The sequence below is a fragment of the Trichosurus vulpecula genome, chromosome 4, assembly GCF_011100635.1.
Source record: "Trichosurus vulpecula isolate mTriVul1 chromosome 4, mTriVul1.pri, whole genome shotgun sequence".
Lineage (NCBI taxonomy): Eukaryota > Metazoa > Chordata > Mammalia > Diprotodontia > Phalangeridae > Trichosurus > Trichosurus vulpecula.
Genome location: NC_050576.1, coordinates 73,751,008 through 73,773,117, shown reverse-complemented (window position 1 = coordinate 73,773,117; position 22,110 = coordinate 73,751,008). Strand labels below are relative to the sequence as shown.

The window sequence follows — 22,110 nt, the reverse complement described above, 5'->3', positions numbered from 1 at the left end:
CCTTAAAGCTTCTGCAACTGTCACAGAAGTGTGGCTCAGGAGGCTCATGCCCTGCCTGGGTCACTGTGCCAGAGGCGTGAAATGCCAGTCCTCATCTCGGGGATGGTTAACTCACATGCAACACTGGTAGAGAGGGGCGAGGATGCTTCTCTCATCCAGCGTAGGGTTTCCAAAGCTGAAAAATAAATTAGAACCCAGTGAATTAGCTTCAGAAGAGCCAGCGCTCCTCCCAACCTTAGCAAGTTCTGTGAAGTATCCCCAAACCAGTCCCAGATAATTTCATGCTACACCAGGTCCAATCACTTAAATTAAAACACAAACAGGGCATGACCAATCAGACATGATCCCCAACGGTCAGTTCTGGAGCATCTGACAAATAAAAATGACAATCCCTTTCTAGGCTCCTTTATCCTGTCAAGATCTCCCAAGATGCTCAGGCACCAATGTACGGTAATCAAATCATAGAACTCCAAAACAGCGGTGAGGGTAAAAAAAGGTGGGGAGGGGTTCAATTTCAATTGCCTGAAGGAATTACAAGGAAACGGAAGGGAAGTAAAGGCTCCCTACAAACTCTTCCACAATCAAGCATGTTTCAAAAGGACTGCCTCGGTTTTTCCCTTTTGTTCTGATTCTTCTTTCACAACATGACTAATGTAGAAATCTGTTTAACATGATTTTATGTGGATAGCCTATATCAGATTTCATGCTGTCTTGGGGAAGGGGGAGAAAAAAAAATTTGGAACTCAAAATCTTGTAAAAGCGAACACTGAAAACTATCTTTGCATGTAATGGGAAAAAATAAAATATTACTGAGTGGAAAAAAAAAGGATTGCCTCACCATCCACCAAAATGACAAGTGGGAGAGGCTCATCCTGTTGCTTGCCAGCATATTCCCTCTCCCAAACTGGCGTTCTCCCTGTTTCAGAGGCGCAGGAGACCCTGATTCGCTGCCTATTATGCATTTGTATTAAAATGGTTTTGGCAGGTAATTTAGAGACAGAAATGAGTGACCACATTAGAGACATTCTCCACACTCCACTCTGGAAATGGAACAGACCCTGGTCACACTGTAACAGTGTTCAGAACAATCTGCATCTTAAAATGACAAAATAGCTACAGCGATGATTCCAAGGTGAAATTCTGCTATAAATAATTAGGGTCCAAGCAAGCAGCAGGAAACTTCAAGGGACGAGGCCACTCTGGCCTGGCTTGACTATGCAATGCTGGCGGGCCCCTCTCTATGTTGCTGCCACCATCTTTCACAGAGCGCTGGGCACCTGGTGTTCTATACAAGATGGCGGCACTTTGGGCAAATGTTATGCATTCGTTCTTCAGAAGCAGCTTTGGTGTATTCCCAGCAGCAGCAGTGATATAGCACCTGCTCCTGTCTGAGCACCAGTCAAACATCTCATTGCTGCCATCACCAAGTGTGAGGCCCTGCCCTCAAAACCATGGGAGAGATGGCTCAGTTCTGCTTCCAAATCTTAACAAAAAAGAGTAAGAACAAGCTTCTCTTTATCTCCAAAGATCTCCTAGCCAAAGAAAGAGATGGAAACAGCTTTTCTGTTAAATAATCACGCACGGCGCAATCTTCCTTCTCCTCCTATGTTTAGAAGGCCACAATAAGAGCCAAATGGAGAATGACTAGATCTACTAAATCAGATGTTAAAATTATTTGTACCTCTGGACAAATAAAATCTGAGGTTCAAGAAGTGTCAGTGTCCACTGCACCTTCAGTTTTGCAATCATGTCTAGCCTCCCTGGCCTGGCCCTAGTCCCACTGTCGAGAGAAGAAGCAGGCCCCTCAACCTTTGGAAGAGACACTGGACATATCACTGAAAAGATGGCACACCATTTCTGACTGTGAGCAGGAAGAAGGAAGGGGTGCTGGCAGAGAAGTTTCTAAGCAGTGGTGAAATGGGGAACATTCTGCCAATTGAACTTTCCCTGCCACAGAGAGGGGTGGCTGAAGGAATAGGGCAGTAGCCAACAGCTTAGAGAGGACTAGATCACAGGTGTAGAGCTGAAAGGGGCCTGCATGTAGGTCAACTCTCTCCTTTGGAAGGAAAAGAGGAAGGAAGGGAGGGAGGAAAGAAGGAAGGGAGGGAGGGAGAAAAGGAGAAAAGAGGGGAGGAAGGGAAGATTTATTAAGTCCCTATTATGCTCCAGGGCTGTGCTAAGTACTTTACAAATACTGTCTCACTTGATCCCCACAACAACCCTGGCAGGTAGATGCTCTTATTATCAACATTTTACAGCCATGGAAGCTGAGGCAGAAAGAGATTAAATGACTTCTCAGGGTTATACAACTAGTAAGTATCTGAGGTTACATTTGAACTCAGAATTTCCTAACTCCGGGCCCGGTGCTCTATCCACCACAACGTCTACCTAAGACCTGGGGAGATTCTATTAGGGAAAGTCTTGAGATCTTCCAGTAATCCAATCTACTGTTCAGAGATTTTTGGACTTGATGTATAGCGAACTCCTCCCCTTAAGTATCTCCAAGGATGAGAAGGAACTCTATATTGCTCAAAGCATTCCATTGCTATAAGGACCTCAGCAGTCTCTCTGTCCCATTAAACAGAATAGCCAGAAGAAGCTCAAAGACCCTCAGTGACCTGGCCAAAGTGAGGCTTGTGGTAATGGTCAAAATCCCCTTTTCCTGCTGGCAGGGAGTTTGAATATCATCAGCTCCTCAGGAGTCCCCCCCAGCATGAATCAGCACCAGTCCCTAAACAATGACCTGTGTACCAAGTCTAGGTCCCCTGCTCTGTCCTCCCGTGTCTGATCCTGTTTGACCCAGAGAAGAACTTATAAAAACCCACCAGGTTTTCCTGGTTTTGCTGCCCCCTTCTACCTAGTACCCCAAGGAGACCTCACTTGTTTCTATCTTCTCTGACTGCCCTAACTCAAACAACATTAAGACGATTATATTGCTATGAGACAGAGAAAAACCAAGAGCACTCTAGGGCAGTGGTGCCAATCTCAAAGAAATATGAGAGCCACTAAATCATACATAAGGATCCTTGCGGGCTGCAAAATGACTTAGAAAACCACAAGTATGTTCTATTGTATTTTTATTTATTTTGTTAAACATTTCCCAGTAACATTTTACTGCCATGTGTTTGACCTTTCTGGTCTAGGTTCCTTTCTTGGGCACACATGAGCCACTCTCTGATAAACACAGTGCCATGACCCATACGTACCTTTTGGCATTATCCAAGAGAATAAGCATGCTAGCGCCCTCATCATCCTGAAAGCTCTCGTAATGATGACGGTCAGCGTTGCCGATCAGATAATCAAAGACAGCAGTGTCCACAATATCCAGGAGCCGGGGACCAGAGTCATAGGGAGATGTCTTCTTCACAGCATCACAGTAGCTATCATCGTACTCCCACCTGGAGGCAGGCAGCATCACGGGGGTTATTTACTGAGCGTCAACACTGTGCTTGGCACTGTTCAAAACAAAGAGAAGCCAGAGTCCCTGCCCGGCAGGCTCACACCTGGCTGCCACAGCCCTTCTGAGCCTCTCAACACCAGAAGGTTACAAGGCAGCAGGGTACCAGACCAAGCCCCAAGATGGAATGAATTAACAGCCTGCCCCCAAGCTCTAGTCATTTTACCTGGCAAGCTTCCCCTCCCTGTAAGTCCTGCCCCATGGGTGTCGGTGCTTCTGCAGAGGCCAGACATCTGGAAGCCACAGGGTAACAGAGCCCTCCATTAGGTCTCCATCCGCACAGGCGGGCTCTGTTTCTCGGCAATAATAACACTTCCCGTAAAAGCAAGTGTTGTTACCTTAGAGAGAGAAAGAGGCCAAATATAATGTGGGAGAAATGTAAAACCTCAAAGCCACCCCACAAAAAAAATCATAAGACAGCTCCATAACAAGAACAGAGGTCTGGAACTACTTTCATTTGGTCTAAAGACAAATAAACTTTGTCCTTTTTCATGACACATGACTGCCAAATAGGTCAAATATCAAACCCACTGCCATGCACACAGGAGTTAAATGTTTGTTGAAAATGTACTTCAAAGGCTTACTTAACCATCACGTATTATAAAATACAAATATATACCATCTGTCAATTGACTTCACAAAACAAACAAACAAACAGGTTAGGTGAAACCATATTACAGGTGACAGTAAGTTTGGGGAACAAAACTAGCCAGGGAAGAAGAGATAGGAGAGAGAGAGGGAAATGTCTTTCTCCAGATGTCCAGCTTAATGTTCTTTTCATCGTACAACACTACTTCTCACCAATGAGAGGAGGGAGATGGAGGGGAAAAGGAAAGGAGAGAAGAAAGGAAAGAAGGGAAGGGAAGAAAGGAAGAAGTAAGGAAAGAGGGAAGGAAAGGGGAAAGGAAGGGGAGGAAAGAAAGGGAAGGAATAAGAGAGAAAACTCTACTTCAAGCCATTTCCTACTTTGGACACTAAAAATGAAAGAATAAGAAGAGGAAAGGGCCTTTTTTCAAAGGACCTACATTAAGAGGCCCTTAAGGAAGGGAGACAGGCAATTACTATCAGCTGTCATGACTGAGCTATCCATAGAATGTGAAGATAGGCAGAGGGAGAAGATAGAGATGAGAGCAAGGTTTTCAAGGCCAACTATGTAGAAAGTAATGTGAAATTAACAGAAACAGGTTATTCAGGAAAAGGAGTTGATATTCAGTGGGGAAGATAAATTTGATTTTAGGTACACTGAGTATGAAATATCAAATGGACGTGCAAGCATAAATATGTAGGACTGATAAAGGCAGAGATTTGGGTGTGACCTATACAAAGGCAATAGCTGAAACCACGGGAAGAGAAGAGATCTTTCAAGAACAAGATGAAAAATAAAGAGTTTCTTGTCCTGTAGAATTTCCTCTCCTCTTTAGAATGATTTGCCAGTGGGAATTTCATGCCAAATAACATTGGTTGCTACTCCTCAATGGACAAGAGATAAAAAGTTATGAACAAATTATTCTCAAAAGGATACTCGCAAACTGTTAATGATTAGTATTGAAGATTATTCCAAACCAATATGAAGAAGAAAAATAATATCAAAACAACTTTGAGGTTTTCCCTCACACCTAGCAAACTGGCAAAGAGCCAAAAGATGGACCTATGCTTGTCGGTGGTTGAGAAGCAGTGAATGAACTGATACACACTACGCTCTTGATGGAGATAGAAACTGGTCTCCCCATTCTATAAAACAACTTGGAATTCAACTAGGAAAAAAGCAACTAAAATGTTCAGAGCAAGATCTCACTAGTAGGCATACACACCAAGGAGGCCAATGAAAGGAAGTATATAGCTTTTCCATATACATCAAAGCATTTACAGCAACACTTTTAGCAAAGAACTAAAAAGCAAAATGGGTGGGTGCCTAGTGATTGGGTAAAAAAAAACCAAACAAATGAACAACTTGTGGAACAGGAAAAATAAATGGAAACTGTTATATAATTATAATGACCAAGTAGGAAAATCCTACTTCTGTTTCAAGGCTTAGTTCAGATGCCACCTCCTCCAGGAAGCCTTCCTTGAATTCCATGAATTAAAAGTGATTTCTTATTCCTCTGGACCCCTTTCATACAGCATACTCCTCTTTGAAAACCTGAAAGCACCACATAAACGTGAGCTTCTACTTTTAGCACATACCACTTTGTCCTGTCATTATTAGTGGGTGTCTGATATCTGTCCTCTAGATTTAAAGCTCCTCAAAGGCAGAGACAGTGTTTTTGTTTGCCCTCATTCTCACCTCTCAGTGCTCTGCATAAACCTTCTAACAAATGACTTAATCAACTAACTACCAATGGTCATTAATTAGTTCCATCATTTAAGAATGAGAAATTCCCCAAATGGGGCAGCTAGGTGGTGCAGAGAGTAGAGCACCAGCCCTGGAGTCAGGAAGAACTGAGTTCAAATTCAAACTCAGATACTTGATACACTTACTAGCTGTGTGACCTTGGATAAGTCACTTAACCCCAATTGCCTGCCTTCCCCCTTCCAAAAAAAAAAAAAGAAAAATTCCCCAAAGGAGACTTTACAATAATGCTTCAATCAGAAAACTGAGGGTGCTATGAAAATATATACATTTTCATAGGGCTGCATTATTATCCAAAGAGCAGAAGAAATAGTTTGAATTATAGAAATAAAACCTTCTACCCTACCCCACCCCAAGCTTTAAGACACAAGATCACTTATTGATGCTTGAGAAAACAGTAAATCTCTGTGAGAGACTGATCAACTCAATGCTCCATCCATTCAGGGAACAAAATATTTGTGTGACACCACACTTAGATAGTACCTTCTGCCCTCAGCTTGAACTATAATTTCCCTAAAATATCCATTTTGCAGAATTATTCATAGCAATTTTTTGTCCAGAACTGTAACTTCATCACTTTTGGGAATTCCTGGTATGGAAAATCCTCCTACGGATGCAGATGAGAAACTCCTCTATAACTTAAAGTGTTAGAGAGGTCAGTAATTTACAGCATTAGAGTTGCTGTAGTGAACTAACTCCCATGGTCACAGAGCTGGATGTCTGCGGCAAAACTTGAACCCAGATCTTTCTGACTGCAGGTCTAAACCTTCACCTGTTATACTACGCTGTCTCTAATTCCTATATAATCATTAGAAATACTGACATTGAGGCCAGTAATTTTGTTATTACCAACAAACAGAACAAAATGTCTGAGACAAGTCAGGTGACACTGTGCTTTTGGTTACATGTAGAACACACTATCAAGCAGTAAGTAGTAAGTGCTGACTGTGCCAAGCACTGTCTTAGGTGATGGAGATACAAAGATAAAAATGAAATAGTCCTTGTCTTCAAGGATTGTACCTTATTTTAGGGAGATACCATGTACACAAGTGAGTACTCACAGATCAAAGCAAACTATTTGCTCTCTCCTTTTCTTTATTTTAGTTATTTTTGGCTTTGTTATATCTTTCTCATGGTTCATTTCATTGGTTATGATTCTGCTTTATAAACTGATTATTGGGAAAATAATTTTAATATGAAGGTATATGTAGAACCTATATCAGATTACATGCCATCTTGGGGGGAAATGGGAGAAAATTTGGAACTCAAAAACTTGTGGAACTGAGTGTTGTAAACTAAAAAAAAATTTTTTTAAAAAAAGATACATTTTAGAAGAAGGGCATTGACTGCTGGGTAAATCAGGATAGGCTTCATGTAAAAGTCACTTGAGCATAGTTTTGGGAGAAACAAGGGAATCTAAGAAATAGAGGTGAGGTGTGAGTGTCTACCAGGGCAAACTCTGGGAGGCAGGAGAGAGCTGTGGATGTGAGGGACAGCAAGAGGATCGATTCAACTAGACAATATAAAACACAGTTAAAAGGAACTATGGTGGATTTTTTGGATAAAAAAAATTTAGAAAGAAGTAAATTAAGGTTAGAGAATCATAAAATTTTGAGCTAGAGGGAAGCTTAGAGTTGACCTGGCTCACCTTCCCACACAGTGCACAAATCCCTCACAGAAGGTCCTTCCTTCCCTCTCCTCCCTCATGTGGGAACCTAAACTTTACCTGAATATCCCAAGGGCTGAACAGGAGCTCCCTGCTTCTGACAGAAGCTCATTACATCTGTCAGATGGCACTGATTGTTACAAACCCCTTATGCTGATATGAAACTGCCTCTTTGCACATTCTACTGGCCAGTTTTACTTTTTTTGGAACAAAACACATAGCTCTTCATGCCTCCGAAGATAGCTATCACATCTACTCTTAGTCTTCTCTTCTCAGGGTTAAGCAGGGATACCCAGCTCCTTTAACTATTCCTCATATGATAGAGTCCAGACTACTTAAGTAAAATGTGCTGTCTTGAGAGGTAGTGAATTCCCACTTCACTGGAGGTCTTCAAGCAAAGGCTGGATGATTGTTTGGCAGGTAGGAGGAATGGGGGTTCTTTTTTGTGAACTAAACGGCAATTCCTTCCAACTCTAAACTTTTGTGATTCATCGCCATCCTCACCAATCTCATCTGGACATAGCCTATTTTGTTGATCTCTCTTCAGACAGGATGCTCTGAATGTCATCATTCAGATGTGGTCTGATAAGCACAGAGGGCCCACTCCTTACTAATATCTATTTGATTGATAAGAGGAATGCTCTAGCTTATTCCATTTCTAGTCACTAAGTTAAATATTCCCCTATTTAAATATTTCTTTGAATTTCCTTACCAAGAGTTAGGAACGTGCTCAGTAGCTGCTCTGTAGCAATAGGCTTGATCTCAGTTCGAAGATTCACAAATCTCCCAACCACTAAGGGGGCTCGGCGGAAACCTAAGATTCTACCAGGAAAGAAAGAAGAAAAAGCAAGCCATTAGTAAAGTACTTTGAAGGACACTTTTAGACTCACAAACATGTCTAAAACTTCCAGTGAGATCTACTTCGCTAAGCAAAAATTATAGTAAGTTTGCCTGAAATTATAACCCCAAAGAACAACTCACACTGAGTCTCCTAATATTTGAAAAGGTATTTTTTTCCTCTAATGGTAATGGAGCCCTTACTCTTTCACTGAGAAGTCTGAAGACTGTTAATTTACTCTTTCCAGGACTGTCAATAGCAAATGTGCTCTTCTTAGTTTCAATCCAGGTTAAGATTTTTTGTTGAGATCTCAGAGACTCACAAATGTGTCATAATTATGTTTTGAAACATGAAGCAAAGCCATTATTACTTGTTTCAATACCAAAAAGCAGGCCCTTCAAGCTAGAAATTTGCAATGTTATATTTTCATTTAATGACTAGTTTGGATATGCTATTTTGGTTTAACCTTGGACTTTTGACTTTGCCGGTCCACTATTTAGAAAGGAAACTCTTCCTTGGTCTTTATCTAGTTCTTATAGATAAAACTGGCAACTATACATGATAATTTCTTGATAATCAACAGAGGCCTTACCAGGAACTGATTTGGTTTATGTGAGTTGGAATATTCATTTGGGAACCAACGTTGTCATGCAGAAGAGAATAGTGCAAAATCAATGGGATCCCATTAATTTAGAATGAATTGAGAATTAAGCCAAAATTATTGGAGTTACATGTTTCAGGAAAACTTCAGCAATTCCTTTCTAAGAGAGAAAAATTAAAAAAAAAAACAAAACCCAAGCACATGTAAAAACTTAAGTCATTTACCTGTCCAAGTGAAAGGCTGCAACTTCTGCATTGTGCCTGTCATAACCAGCATATGGCTCACCTTCGACCACATAGTCTCGGCTATACCTGCAAAAGACAGGCCCCGGCAGAGAGGCAGGGTGTGAATCCTATCCAGTCCAGGTCTGTCTCCACTCTACACTCTGGTCAACCCTTGGAACAATTTAGGATCTTCATACGTAGCTAAAGGAGGGCAGCAGCAGAGAGGCCTCCACTCAGTCCCCAGCATAAGCATCTTATTTCTTTTTTCTTAAGTTATATTTTATTGAGGCCCTTAGTATTTATATCACAGTCATTTCAACCCTCCCCCTCAACCATCTAGTGAACTTTCTCTTTTGACAAAGAAAAACAATCAAAGAAAAATATCCAAACAAGTGATCCCACTGGAAATAAATACGATATTTTGTCCCAGTCATTCGCCTCATCTTTCATGTGAGGGAAGTTCTGTTTCATTATCTGTTCTTTAGGACCTTCACTGGGGTCTTGATTACCCAGACTTCAGCTTCCTGTTTGTGATGTTTTCATTTCTACTCTGGCAGTGACTGCTGATACTGTTCTCTTGGCTCTGTTTATTTAATTTTCTATCTATTGAGACAAATCTTCCTATACCTCTATGAATTCCTAGTATTGGTACAACAGTATTACAGTATGTTCACATAGCATAGATTTTCAGTCATTTCCCAATTGATTCTAATCTTATGCTCCCATAGAGAGCACTACTATTAATAGTTTAGTAAATGCTAGACCTTTGTTTCCATCTTTGACTTCCTTGGAGGTGTTGGCCCAGTAGCAGCATTATTAGATCAAAGGGCATTTTTCTTGTATAATTCCAAATTAATGTCTAATTTAGAGCTCCACCACCGATCTATTAGTTCGCCTGTTTTTCCTGAGCTCCATAAACCTGTTTCTGATTTTTACCAGCTTTGCCAACTTGCAAAGGCATGAGATGAAATTTCAGAGTTGGATTAATTTGAATTTCTTTTACTATTAGAGAGCTGGGGGCATATCTTTTTGTAATCATTTATAGTTTATGACATTTCTGAAGATTGTTCATATCCTTTGGCTACTTACTAATTGGAGAGCTAATGACACCTTGATTTCCTACAGGGGACTGCCATTACTAATTATACTGGTAAAGCAAAGGCTTGGCCTATGTAGTACAGATGCCCCACTGCCCAGGTTTCTAAGAAAACAAAATTTATGGAGTAAATGTAGCTCAGTTTAACTATCAAATGCTTTGCAGTAAACTTGCTTTTACCCTCTCCTTCTTTCAGACCTACCCCAGGAAATGTTGTCTAGTGGAAGAGACACTGGACCAGAGTCAAGATCTTACCCCAATTCTGAACCACCTTCTAGCTGGCTTCCTTCTAAAGTCTGGCTAAAATTATGGGACAGGAACTGGGACTGGGCCTGTGATTTCATTGGTAGGTTAAACTTTCAGGTCAGGAAACTCACCTTCTTCTCTTCAAGAACTGCTTTGAGCACGGACTGTGACTAAGTGACTTGTTCAGGGTCACTCAGCCAGTGTGTGTCAAAAGCAGGACTTGAACTCAGACATTTTTGCTTTCACTCCAGCTCCCCACTCACTACACCATACTACCTTCCACAGCCACCAATGGTGCTTGCAGAAAATCACTACTTCACTGCTGTGGATTCAGACTCACCAAAGCTTCTTTATAATTAGAGGCAATGCATGAGGAAAAAAGGCACTGTGTTTTGATGTTATGCCTTTCACAAACAGACTACAAACAGGTATACTTTCACAAACAGGTATAAACCTGTTCTACTGCTGGAACATCAGGACATGAAGAGCTTGGCTCTCCAAATAGAGTTATAAACCAACATCATCCGTGACCTAGAGAGACAGGCTTCTGTGTGCGATGGTGCTGGGGGCCCCAGTCCTCTCAGCACAGAGTTATTCATCTTAAGTCACTGACAGAACAGCAGAGTTCATCCCATAACTGCCACTACATTACCCTCATCCTTCTGGGAAAGAACGTCAAAGCCTGATTCAGGCCATTAATCTGCTCTTCCACCAGGGATGAACCAGTTTCTGAAGCACTAGGGGTCAGAACAACGATCTACTCGCCATTCAAGGACTGCAACCAAAGTCTGTAAGCACTTACACCAGCCTCCACTTTCCTCAGCTCACCAAACCCCCTTCCGTACGGCAGCCTGGTACGAATGGAGACCCACCCAATCCACAGCCAAGTGGTGCTCAGTTATCTAAGTTAGGAGCAAGCCATCCTGCCTGTGTAGGAAGGCAGAGGTCTAAAAGTGGGAGTGGGCCCACTCTGTTCAGGGGCAAAAATAAAGGTTGGGTGAGGTGGGGCTAGACTGTAGTCTGTTCTGAAATGAGTAACAACTAGCATGTATATAATGCCTAATAGATACCAGGCTCTGTGCTAAGCAATTAACAAATATGATCTCATTTGATCCTCACGACAATCGTGAGAGTAGGTACTATTATTTCCAGTTTACAGATGAGGAAACTTAGGCAAACAGAGGTTAAGTGACTTGCCCACGTTCAAACAACTACTAAGTTTCCGAGGCTGGATTTGAATTCAGGTCTTCCTGACTGCAGGCCCAGTGCTCTATCTGCTACACCACCTAGAGGCTCTGAGTCACTGAAGTTTTCTGAGTAGGGGCAGTAGAGAGATTAGTTTGTGTTTGGGGAGGATTAATTTGACTGTAACTTGTAGGAAGGAATAGTTGAAATAGGAGTGCTGCTGTGGTTAGGGTCTAAAGGAAGTATGCTATGGGTCTTGACTTGGGCATTTAAAAAATCACAAGAAGGCAGGATCTCTGCCAGTCTTTGGGTTTGGCCCACCAGTGCATGTTAAACCTACTGCTATCTCTCCTAATCACTAATCTGTTCTTTCCTCTCCTCCCAGATAAATTCCTATCTAATTATTGTGAGCTTACTTCCAAGTCTTCACTCATACTGAATCTTACTTTCAAATTCTGTCTTCACAAAGCCTTCCGTTTGGCCAGACCCTCTTGTCTGAATGTATGCGATCCACTTGTTTCCTTTCCTCCAAAGGATGATTTCCCTTTTTGTAGACCCTCCTTCAGCACAGTCTCTCAGACTAAAAGCTCCCCTAAGTCAGGGAGTAGATCTGATTCTATACAATTCCCATTGGCTTTGCAAAGTACCTGCTTAGTGACTTTGGAGGAGTTCCTACACTGATTAGAGAGAAAAACAAATTTAACAGATATGTTTCCTGCATAGTTGAGTGGAAAAGGAACTAACTGGGTTTCTCTGGGTCTTGGTTCCCTCATCTATAAAACAGGAGTATTTTATCAGATAATCTCTAAACTTCCTTCCAACTCCAAAGTTCCTTAATTCTGTGTCATTTTCACAGAAGCATCCTTTATTCTTACTACCTGCCAAACAAAACTTTAAATGCCGGCTAACATTCCTTCACCTCTCAGTTATTTCCTTATTATATTCTGCACTCCCCAGCTTTGTCCTTCCTTTGCCTCAGCTCCATCATTCTCTTCAGCTGCATTGTGTCTACCTGCCAGAGGAATCAGATTTAATACTCCTATGTTCCTTTGCTCCTATATCTTGTCCTTTCAAACTGCAGAATACAAAGAAATATCCATCATACGTCTCTCAAGAGCTAGCACCATGGAATCGGAAAGTGTCCTCAATATTTGAAAGCACTTTGAGGATCCCACAGATTTTGAGGGACTTCGTTGGTATTACTGGTAAAAGAGCATATACATACCCCAGCATGCCATACTACAGCTAGGTCCATTACTGTGAATAATGAATTCCCTACAGTAATCCCATTATTTGAACTGTAACTTTCCACTGGGTTGGAACCAATGACCATATTTTACATCATTATCTTTGACTTGTGCAAATTCAAATACATGAGACCACTTCATAAGGTTCCTGATTCACACCAATTAGGAACTAGCCATAGTTCAAGTTCACACACACTGACATACATGTCCCTTTTCACTATATGCTATTTTATGGCAAGGCCATAAGCTCTGGCTAATAAAGCCATAAACATGCTTGGAAATCATTCTTGTTGTTCCCAAAACGAGCCAGAAGGTGTCACTGTCAACCTTTCTACATTTCAATTTTTATCTTAGTTTTATATTTAATATTTATATTGTCATATTTATTATTTATGTTTTTTTAATTTATCTTAGTTTTATCCGATATGGCTAGCTGCATGGCTTAGCTTTTTCCTTCAAATGGGAGATAAAACCCTGGGACCCCAGAGTGTTAAAAGCTTAAAAGGGTTCTTAGGTCACCTAGTCCAAAGCTCTCCTTTTAGAAATGAATAAAGTGAGGTAAAGAGAGCTTGCTACATTCGCAGATGCATGGCTTACATAAGGTACGCCTGGGTTCCTCGTGTTGCCTTGAAGGAGACTCACCGCTTAGGTTTGAAGACAACTTTTTGCCCCCCTTCAAGTATCAATAAGGCTTTAAGCTGAGTCCCCTTGTAACCCACATCAGCCTTAATGATCTTCTTGGTGGCCATGGCATGCATGATGGCCCCCAGCTCTGGGGTCTCTTCTGGGTACACTTCCCGGGGAACTACCCACTGAGCAGCAATCTCCCAAGGAGACTGCAATGTATGCTCCAGGCGGGGATCCAGCTCCACCCGCAGGCTGGCCATCATTCGGTGAAAGGCCCGCTGGTCCTCACGATTGGCAGCTGAAGTGTCCAAGTTGTCTATAAGGAAAACTTTTGTAAAGATAAAGATGATGATGAGGATGACCAGTAGGACAGCCCGCTGTTTCAGCTTCATGGCGGCCGCCTTCCCTTCTCCCTCAGCCCTGGCTCTCTCTTTGGTCAGGGTGAGCAAGTGGCAGCTAATGTGAGGAGTTCATGATTAACATTTGAACTAGTCCATCCCATCACTGAAGCATCTCCTAGGATTCCTGCAAGTCAAAATACAAAACCTTTGGTTAAAGTTAATTGGCAGACCTGCATCTATCTCTGGTACAATTCCAGGCAAACTGTTTACTCCAATGTTCACAAAGTTGATTATCTTAAATGAATTTGTCTCACTGGTTAAGTATTTGGTTTAAATGGTTCTAATTAGTAAAAATTCTAGTCCTTAACTTTTTATGTATAGTCAGAGGATTTATTTTAAAAAATGAATAGTTCAGTATTTGTAATATTACATATACATATAATCCAGTCATTGATCTACAAATACATAACAAAGTTGAAAATCAAAATAATGGCAGGAAGAAAAAAGTTATTAGACAAAAGAATATCATTTGGCGGGAGTGGGGACGGGGAAGAGTTAAGAGGGGATAGGAACCAGGAGTATGATTTCATTGGTGTAGAAACTCTCTCCTCTAATGCAGATTGATTATTCCTCTGTAACTTTGTTTTAGGGTATCTCCTGGGTCACTGAGAGCCTAAGTGGTCCAGTCACACAGCAAGTATGTATGAGAAGCAAGACTTGAACTCCACCATTAAGATGTAAAACAAAATTCTACAAATGCCTTCTAAATGCCAGAGAGCCAAGAGTTTAGTGTTTCTTCTATCATCCAAATACTGGTTTTTACAACAAATTATTAAACTAACAAAAATTAAATAGGGTAAGAAACCACAAATCCAAATTGTAATCAACCCCACCTATGCCACGATCGATGCTCATGTATTTAACAAGATTCCTATATATCGCCATAGTCAGTCTCTACTAATTATTCTCCAAAATTAAAGCCCCTGTAATAGATGGATAATCAACTCCAGTTAAATAAGGTGAAGGAAAAACATATTCCTACACCATCTGGCTATTAGCAGAGCACGACCAGAAAGCTAATGGTAACTGATAAGACAGCACCATCAGGCCATTGGTATGAATTGGCAATAAAAATAACAGACAAAAAAATGTCATATCAGGAAATTTTTTCCTTTGGATTGAAAATAATAATCTGAGCAGGACTCATTATCTGAACTTCTTAAATTTTTAAAATCCCACAACAGAATCAAAACCTTATGGATCAATTCCATCCTAAACAGAGTCAAATTTCTTTCCATTCTAACTGGATGTGTAAAAGCATTATAATCTGCTAGAGCTTCTGCTGCAGAGCTGGGGCACAGACCATAAGCTCTGTCCAAGCACATTTAACAGTTAAGACCATTCATCAAAGAAAGCGAACACCATACAAAGGAGAGTGATAAATTGTTCAAATAAAGTCACTCCTGCTCAAAGTTTGGGACTGCTCCCTTAATTCTAAGCAGGAGCATAACTGGTGAGCTGGCAGCTGTGCAGGTGATTCAGTGATTAACACACTCTTCCTTTCCTCTTTCTTTTTTTTTAAGTCAGGAGAATTGAAGGTGAGAGCTAAATTCCAATTCTAATTATCCCCAGCCACCTGTTTTGTTTCTTCACCATTACACGGAAAGTATATGACACTATTAGCTGAAACAGTCAAAGGCAATTCAAGTACATCTAAAATGTGACTGCGACTATAACAAGTTTAGTGTGAAATCCAATAAAACGAGCTGCCTGTGATTACTGACAGAAGAAAGATCAAGGCAATGCCATGGAGACCAGATTTCAGAAAGGTTTTTCCGCTAGTTCCATCACCATTTTGAACAACTGTAACAGTTCAATTATTTGCAAAACAACCCTTGAAACCACATCAGCACAAAGCACCTCTGGAAACTTCAGAACCAACTTGCTGCTACTGTTTCTTGAGCACTCTTAGATCTGGCCTGGGGACTTCTGGCACAAAGATAGGTAACATGCTGGGCACAAGAGGACCTGCAAAGTCTGCCTTGTTTCCATGAGGGGTGGGGGTAAGGCAGAAAGGAAGAACATATTTAGATCAATCCTTCAATATTTTTTCAAGTATGGTTAATACAAAAACACTCTTGGTTTGGCTAACTTTTTAAATAAAGGGAATAACACTATTTAAGGATATTATTCTCCAGGAATTAAATACCTATAACATACATGGTTCTTTCCGATGCAAAAAGCAGCAATAGGAAAAGATATATTACACTGTCTCTGAAAGCCATTTTCTTAGAAGGCTACAAATCAAGAACACTGAATTAAATAGTATCTTTGCTTGTTTTTAAAAATACATCAGACCTTTCACAAATGAATGAGCTCAATCTATTTGATGTGGTAAACATCCAGTAAAGTGCAATAGGAATGCACATCACATGATTTTAAAAGACTGTTGGTTTTAGTCATTTCAGGATTTAGCTGGAGAGAGGGCAAGTACAAAGTACTGAGGATTAAACGTTGTTTTCATATTAATTAGTTATTAATCTTAGCATGTTTAAAGCCAGGTGACAGACACAGACTCCACTTTTGGGTACTGAAACCCATCTTGGTCAATGACAGTAACTACAGGGTCTTAATTCCTGGTCTGATTCAATTCCCTGGCTACCCTGACCAGCCCACAGCTGGAGGACTACTATGCCGTTCTAGACAGCCATTTAGGGCAGCCAATGACAAAGTGGTGAGTGTCACCAGAATGGTAAAAGGGCTCAAGGTCACACTGCTGAGTAGTGACCTCCTAGGTGGGACTATGACCTGATGTGATCAACCAATCAAAGGGCATGAAAATGGGTCATACCCCACCCACTCCATGAGAGACAACTGTAGGGCTTGTCTCCAACATGACCACACCTCCCCATATCCTCCAAACTTCCCCCACTCCACCCAAGCCTCTGCCTATCAGGGGAGATGGGCCCCCCAGAAGTTATAACTTCAATCATCATACGAGCACCCATGGGAACTGCAGAGGTGCCACTGGGAAATTTCTGCTCCTCTTAACATCCTCCAGAACATCTCCTGGTGTAGTAGGAACCCTCAGAGCAGGCCTTGTACTCTAGTGACTGAGGACAGTGACAGGTTAAGAGTCCTGCCTGTCTGTCCCCTTTGCATTTTCACTGGGACACCCAGAGTTTCATGGGATTAGCAGGCATGGAAGGCTATGACTGATTGCAGCTTTCATCAAGTTATTCTGCCCGGGAGGCTTTTGAACTTCCCTGTTATTGTGAAGACACTAGATTTCGAGGTACCCAGGTTCTCAGCCTCGGCTCCTCACTGCACAGCTAATCAGGTGCTAAACCATGTTAATTCTACCTCCACAGCAGCACTAACGTAGGTCACATGGCATCTCACCAGCCTGAGCCAGGATCCCCTCACCTGCACCAGTACAGCTGCCTCCTCTTTGCTTCTCCCTGTCACAAACCTCTTCTCTCCAAGCTATCCTCCACATCAGAGGTGCCAAACTCAAAACTCAGAGAGAAATAAGGGCCATTAATATATACGGATGAGTCCCTGTGGGCCATATGTTGACTCAGCTTTAAAATTATTATCTGTTTTGTTATTTTTTATTTTACTGAATTTTTCCCAATTACATTTTAATGCTGTTTGTGCCACACTGGGGTGCCGTTTGACACCTCTGCTCCACACAACTTGCCAAAGTGATTTTCCTAAAACACAGGTCTGCCCACATCACTGCCCTACTCAATTGACTTCAGTGGTTCCCTACTGACCCTCTGATCAAATATTATTTTAAACATTGCCATTTTCCTGCATTTTACAATGTACATAATTACATGGGCTGCATGGAATCAGATGAGCATCTCTTTTTGAAGGAAACACAAGACATGAGTTCCAGAAGATATTTTCTTCTAGCAGAGTAGCAGCTGTTACCTCAGAGAAAAACGTGAGCCAAAATACTTGAAGGAACTAATGGTACCCGGATTGGTGGTAGTGAATTTTGTTCACCAAGTGAGTAAGGTTGTTGGGCTATCCAATAAAGGAGCTTAGAACATTAGCTGTGGACTGATTTCATTCTCTAAAGCGTGTTCTAGTTAGTATAAACACAAAGGCACCATGTTTCTTACTATTGTGGATGCTTTTAGGGGTAAGAGATAAGAGTCTGCATCCCATCTACACTGCTTATTCTTATTTCAGAGTAGAAATATTTCATAAACTCTGGAAATGACTTTTATCACCACCTCTCATATCAGGCTCAAAGTAAACTAATGCAGGGAAGCCACTGTTGCCAATCCCCTTCTTTCCAGAGGAGTCTGTATTAGGTCCTTCATGTACCACTCTCTAGTTCCATAGATCTAGAACTGGCAGGCACCTTAGTGACCAGCTAGCCTAGCCCCCTCCTTTGGCCCAGGGAGGCTAATGGGCTTGCCAAGGTCACACAGGCAGTAATCAGCAGAGGTGGGAATGGAATCCAAGTGTACTGGCTCTCTTCTTCCTTCTAAAAACTCTTGGAATTGTCTAATACAGGCCAGTTATATTCTAGACTACTAGATGACTTTTCAGGTTTGTGGCACTCAGGACAAAGTTTCAACTCAAAGAGAAACTAGACTTGAGGTGATAAAGCAATTTTATTAAAACATTTTAATGTAAAAGTTGGAACAAATGGTAAGTTTAGAAACAGGAGGAAACAAGGCATTTTTGTTCCCGGGTTAAAGCTCTGCAAAGTGGGCCTGTGGTCAGTTTTTCCTTCTGAAATCCTAAGTCTATGGTGGTAAAGTAACAAAGCAATGCAGATTGGTGGTTAAAGGGAACATCAGGACTTAACTGACTCCTTAACTACCTTAAAAAGTCCTGTTAATTACCCTATCATAAGTGTTTGGTGAAGAATGATAACCTCCTGTCTGGAGAATTTTGAATTATGAAATCTACAGATAAAGAGATGAGTAAGCATGACTTTCATTTTTTAAGAGTCAAGTCCAAATTTACGGGGAAATGTGAAGGAACAAATCTCGTTGCTAAGGTCTATAAAAACCTAATAACTTTACAAATACAAAGACAATCCATTATAATATGAATGTTGAGGACAATCATTTAATAAGCATTCACAAAGAATTGTGGGGAATACAAAGAATAGCAATTGGTCCTTGCCCTCACTAAGCGTTCAAGCTTGGTAGTGGGATAGGGCGGAGAGATGTGCAATACTACACAAGACAAAAACTGAAAGACAAGTAAAACTGTTGTTGTTGTTCACTTGTGTATGACTTTGTGAACCAACAGACCACAGCACGCCAGGCCCTTCTATCCTCCACTATATTTCAAAGTCCGTCCAAGCTCATGATCATTTCTTCTGTGACACTATCCATCTCATCCTCTGCCATCCCCTTCTCTTTTTGCCTTCAATCTTTCCCAACATCAGGGGTCTTTTCCAATGAATCCTGTATTCTCATTATGTTGGCCAAAGTTTTTGAGCTTCAATTTCAGTATCTGACCTTCTAATCCAGGGGTAGGGAAATCTGCAGCATTCAAGGCCACATGTGTCCCTGAAGGTGTGACCAGAATGGCCTTTGTTTTCTTTGAATGACTCAGCTTACCTCATTGAGCCCTGCGGGGTACTGGGGCTTCTCTTCCAGGGCAGGAAGCCCAGAGACCATGACTGGAAGCAGAGAACCTCCTGTGTGATGAGTCATGGGGCTGGCTGAGGGGAGGTGTGGACTCCAGAGCCACACCCTATTGGGTGTTAACCTAGGGGAAGGGGCCAACTCAAGAACCAGTCGGCCCTGGTCATTCAGGCGGCACTTGATGATGTCAAAAACTCTATAAGAGGGGAGAGGACAGCTTGAAGGGCCCTCTTTCGTTTTCTGGTTGGTGTGGGAGCAGCGGCAAGCGTGACTCTGGGCCAGCCCTTGCTCTTGGGCCGAGCCCAGATGTTGGTAACTGAAATGTATTGGGTCTGTCTGTTGGTATTTGTAATTTGTTTGTATTTTGGTTTTGAGGTTTGGGATGCTAGTTCATTTCCCCCAAACTAAACGAATGTTCTGAACCTCAGGGTGCTAGCTTTTTCCCCTGAAGTAAGTGAATGAATCTGTATTTGGTATGTCTCTTGATGCTTGTCCGTATGCTCCCCTGAACTAACTGAATGCTGGCGTTTTTTTCCCCTGAACTAAATGAATATTGTCTGTATGCTAACTGAATGCTGGATTAAAGTAAGCTGGTCAACCCCTTCACCGTGCTTTCCTTGTTTAAGCAGATAAAAAGAACCTGTGCTTTCCCGGCGTCCCGGCAGCCTCATGGGTGCCAGCAGCCTCCTGGGTGCTGGCTGTGGGGGGGATCTTACGCCCCCACAGAAGCTGCTAGCTGGGTTGTTAAAACAGAAGGTCCTCAGGTGTGGCCCTTTGACTGAATCCAAACTTCACAGAAAAAAATCCCCTTAATAAAAGGATTTGTTCTGTAAAACTTGGATTCAGTCAAAAGGCCGCATCCAGACACCTAGAAGACCACATGTGGCCTTGAGGCTGCAGGTTCCCCACCCCTTTTCTAGTGAATAGTCTGGATTAATTTCTTTAAGTATTGACTATGAGCTATGCCGTGCAGGGTTACCTAAGATAAACAGGTCATAGTGGAGAGTTCTGACAAACGATCACTGAAGAAGGAAATGGCAAACCCTTCTAGTATCTTTGCCAAGAAGACCCCATGGACAGTATTAAAATGATTTTTTAAAAAAAGATGACATTGCAAGATGAGCCCCTGTGTCCAAAGGTGTCCAATGTGCTACTGGGGAAGAGTGGAGGACAAGGACAAGGAGCTCCAGTCCTAATAAATCAGCTGGGTCGAAGCCCAAAGGAAGCTCAGCTGTGGACATTTCTGGTGACAAAAGGAAAGTCTGTTGCTGTAAAGATAATATTGCATAGGAACCTGGAATGTAAGATCTCTGAACCAAGGTAAACTGGATGTGGTTAAATAGGAGATGGAAAGATGATATCTTGTGTCAGTGAACTGAAAGAGTAAAATAGAAGAACAAATGTAAGAAATATAGACTGTTACCAAACATTACAGGAATCAGCTTAGTGCAGTGGAAAGAGTATTGGCTCTGGAGTCAGAGACCACAAGTTCAAATCCTGCCTCTTCCTGTCACTGCCTGGGAGCCTTGGTCTGGTTACAACTCTTCCTGGGCCTTAGTTTTCTCATCTTCAAATGAAGAAGGAAGGAGGAGAGAATAACCTCAATGGTGATGAGGTCCCTTCAAGCTCTAAAACATAATCCTAGGATCAAAGGTTCCAGTTTCTGAAGGGAAGCTTTCACAGAGGAGGAAGCATTTGGATACATAGATGTGTAAGGAGAAGGGGAAAAAGGCAAGGCGAGTGTTCCAGGTCAAGGGGAGGGCACTCGGCATGAGAAATAGTACAAAGGTGAGAGAAGCGCTGGATGTGAATGAGGGCTATAGAAAAGAAGTTTCCCTAGATGGAGCAGTGCAAGACAGAGCTAGGCAGGTACAGTTAGCATAGGTCTATATGGAGGCTGGGCTTCATCTTGAAGGAATGGGGAGCACAAGAGCGATATGCTGACATCCATATACAGAGGCAACATGAGAGCAGTAACTTGAGGTCCTACTGGTCACCTAGAGTCTGGGCTGCCAACCACAGATGCCTCCCAAGCATCATCAATAGCAGCGCTGAGCATTAATCTTGATCTACTTTTATTATCAACCTGGGCCACAGGTCTCATCAAGGGACTTCCAATTACACCGCCAACATTACTAAAGACATTTCACAAAGTCCAATTTCTATGCTCACAGCAACAAAAAACCAAAAAATGTCAGAATTATGAGTTGTATGAGAGTGGGTTTCCATTGTGTTTCCAAGTTAATGACACCAAATACCATTAATGTTTATCCCTGTATCAGTCCCCAATATATACATATTACCTTCTCCCATTATAACATACTCCCTTGCCATCCCTGAACCATTTCTGAAGTAAAGGCTTGAGATTAGAACCTTCAATGGAAAGTGGGGTGGAGAAGGGAGGGGAACCACTACCACCTGAGTGAGACAACCAGTCCAAGCCCCCTGCAGTTCTTCTTTGTTTCTTGCCCCCACAAATCCACTAGACCATTCCTCCAATCCAAGTCTGAGCACTTCAGCGTATTAACTAGGGAAAATCAATAACTGAGCTGAATTTATGCATATGTAGAATATCTTCCTGGAAATGTGAACAAAAACAATTCCTTTT

At 41.8% G+C, this 22,110-nt stretch overlaps 1 protein-coding gene across 1 annotated transcript in view; it reads right to left on the bottom strand.

Annotated features, from left to right (window-relative positions):
* The window catches only part of FAM20B (FAM20B glycosaminoglycan xylosylkinase), a 37,629-nt gene that overhangs the window by 6,335 nt on the left and 9,184 nt on the right, over window positions 1–22,110 (bottom strand). The window contains exons 2-7 of the mRNA XM_036755115.1: window positions 13,553–14,062; window positions 9,137–9,223; window positions 8,186–8,295; window positions 3,624–3,795; window positions 3,207–3,398; window positions 116–175 (exon numbers count right to left, since the gene is read on the bottom strand). Of these exons, the coding sequence (XP_036611010.1) occupies window positions 116–175; window positions 3,207–3,398; window positions 3,624–3,795; window positions 8,186–8,295; window positions 9,137–9,223; window positions 13,553–13,929 (998 nt within the window). The 5' untranslated portion in view covers window positions 13,930–14,062. The remainder of the gene's footprint in view (window positions 1–115; window positions 176–3,206; window positions 3,399–3,623; window positions 3,796–8,185; window positions 8,296–9,136; window positions 9,224–13,552; window positions 14,063–22,110) is intronic.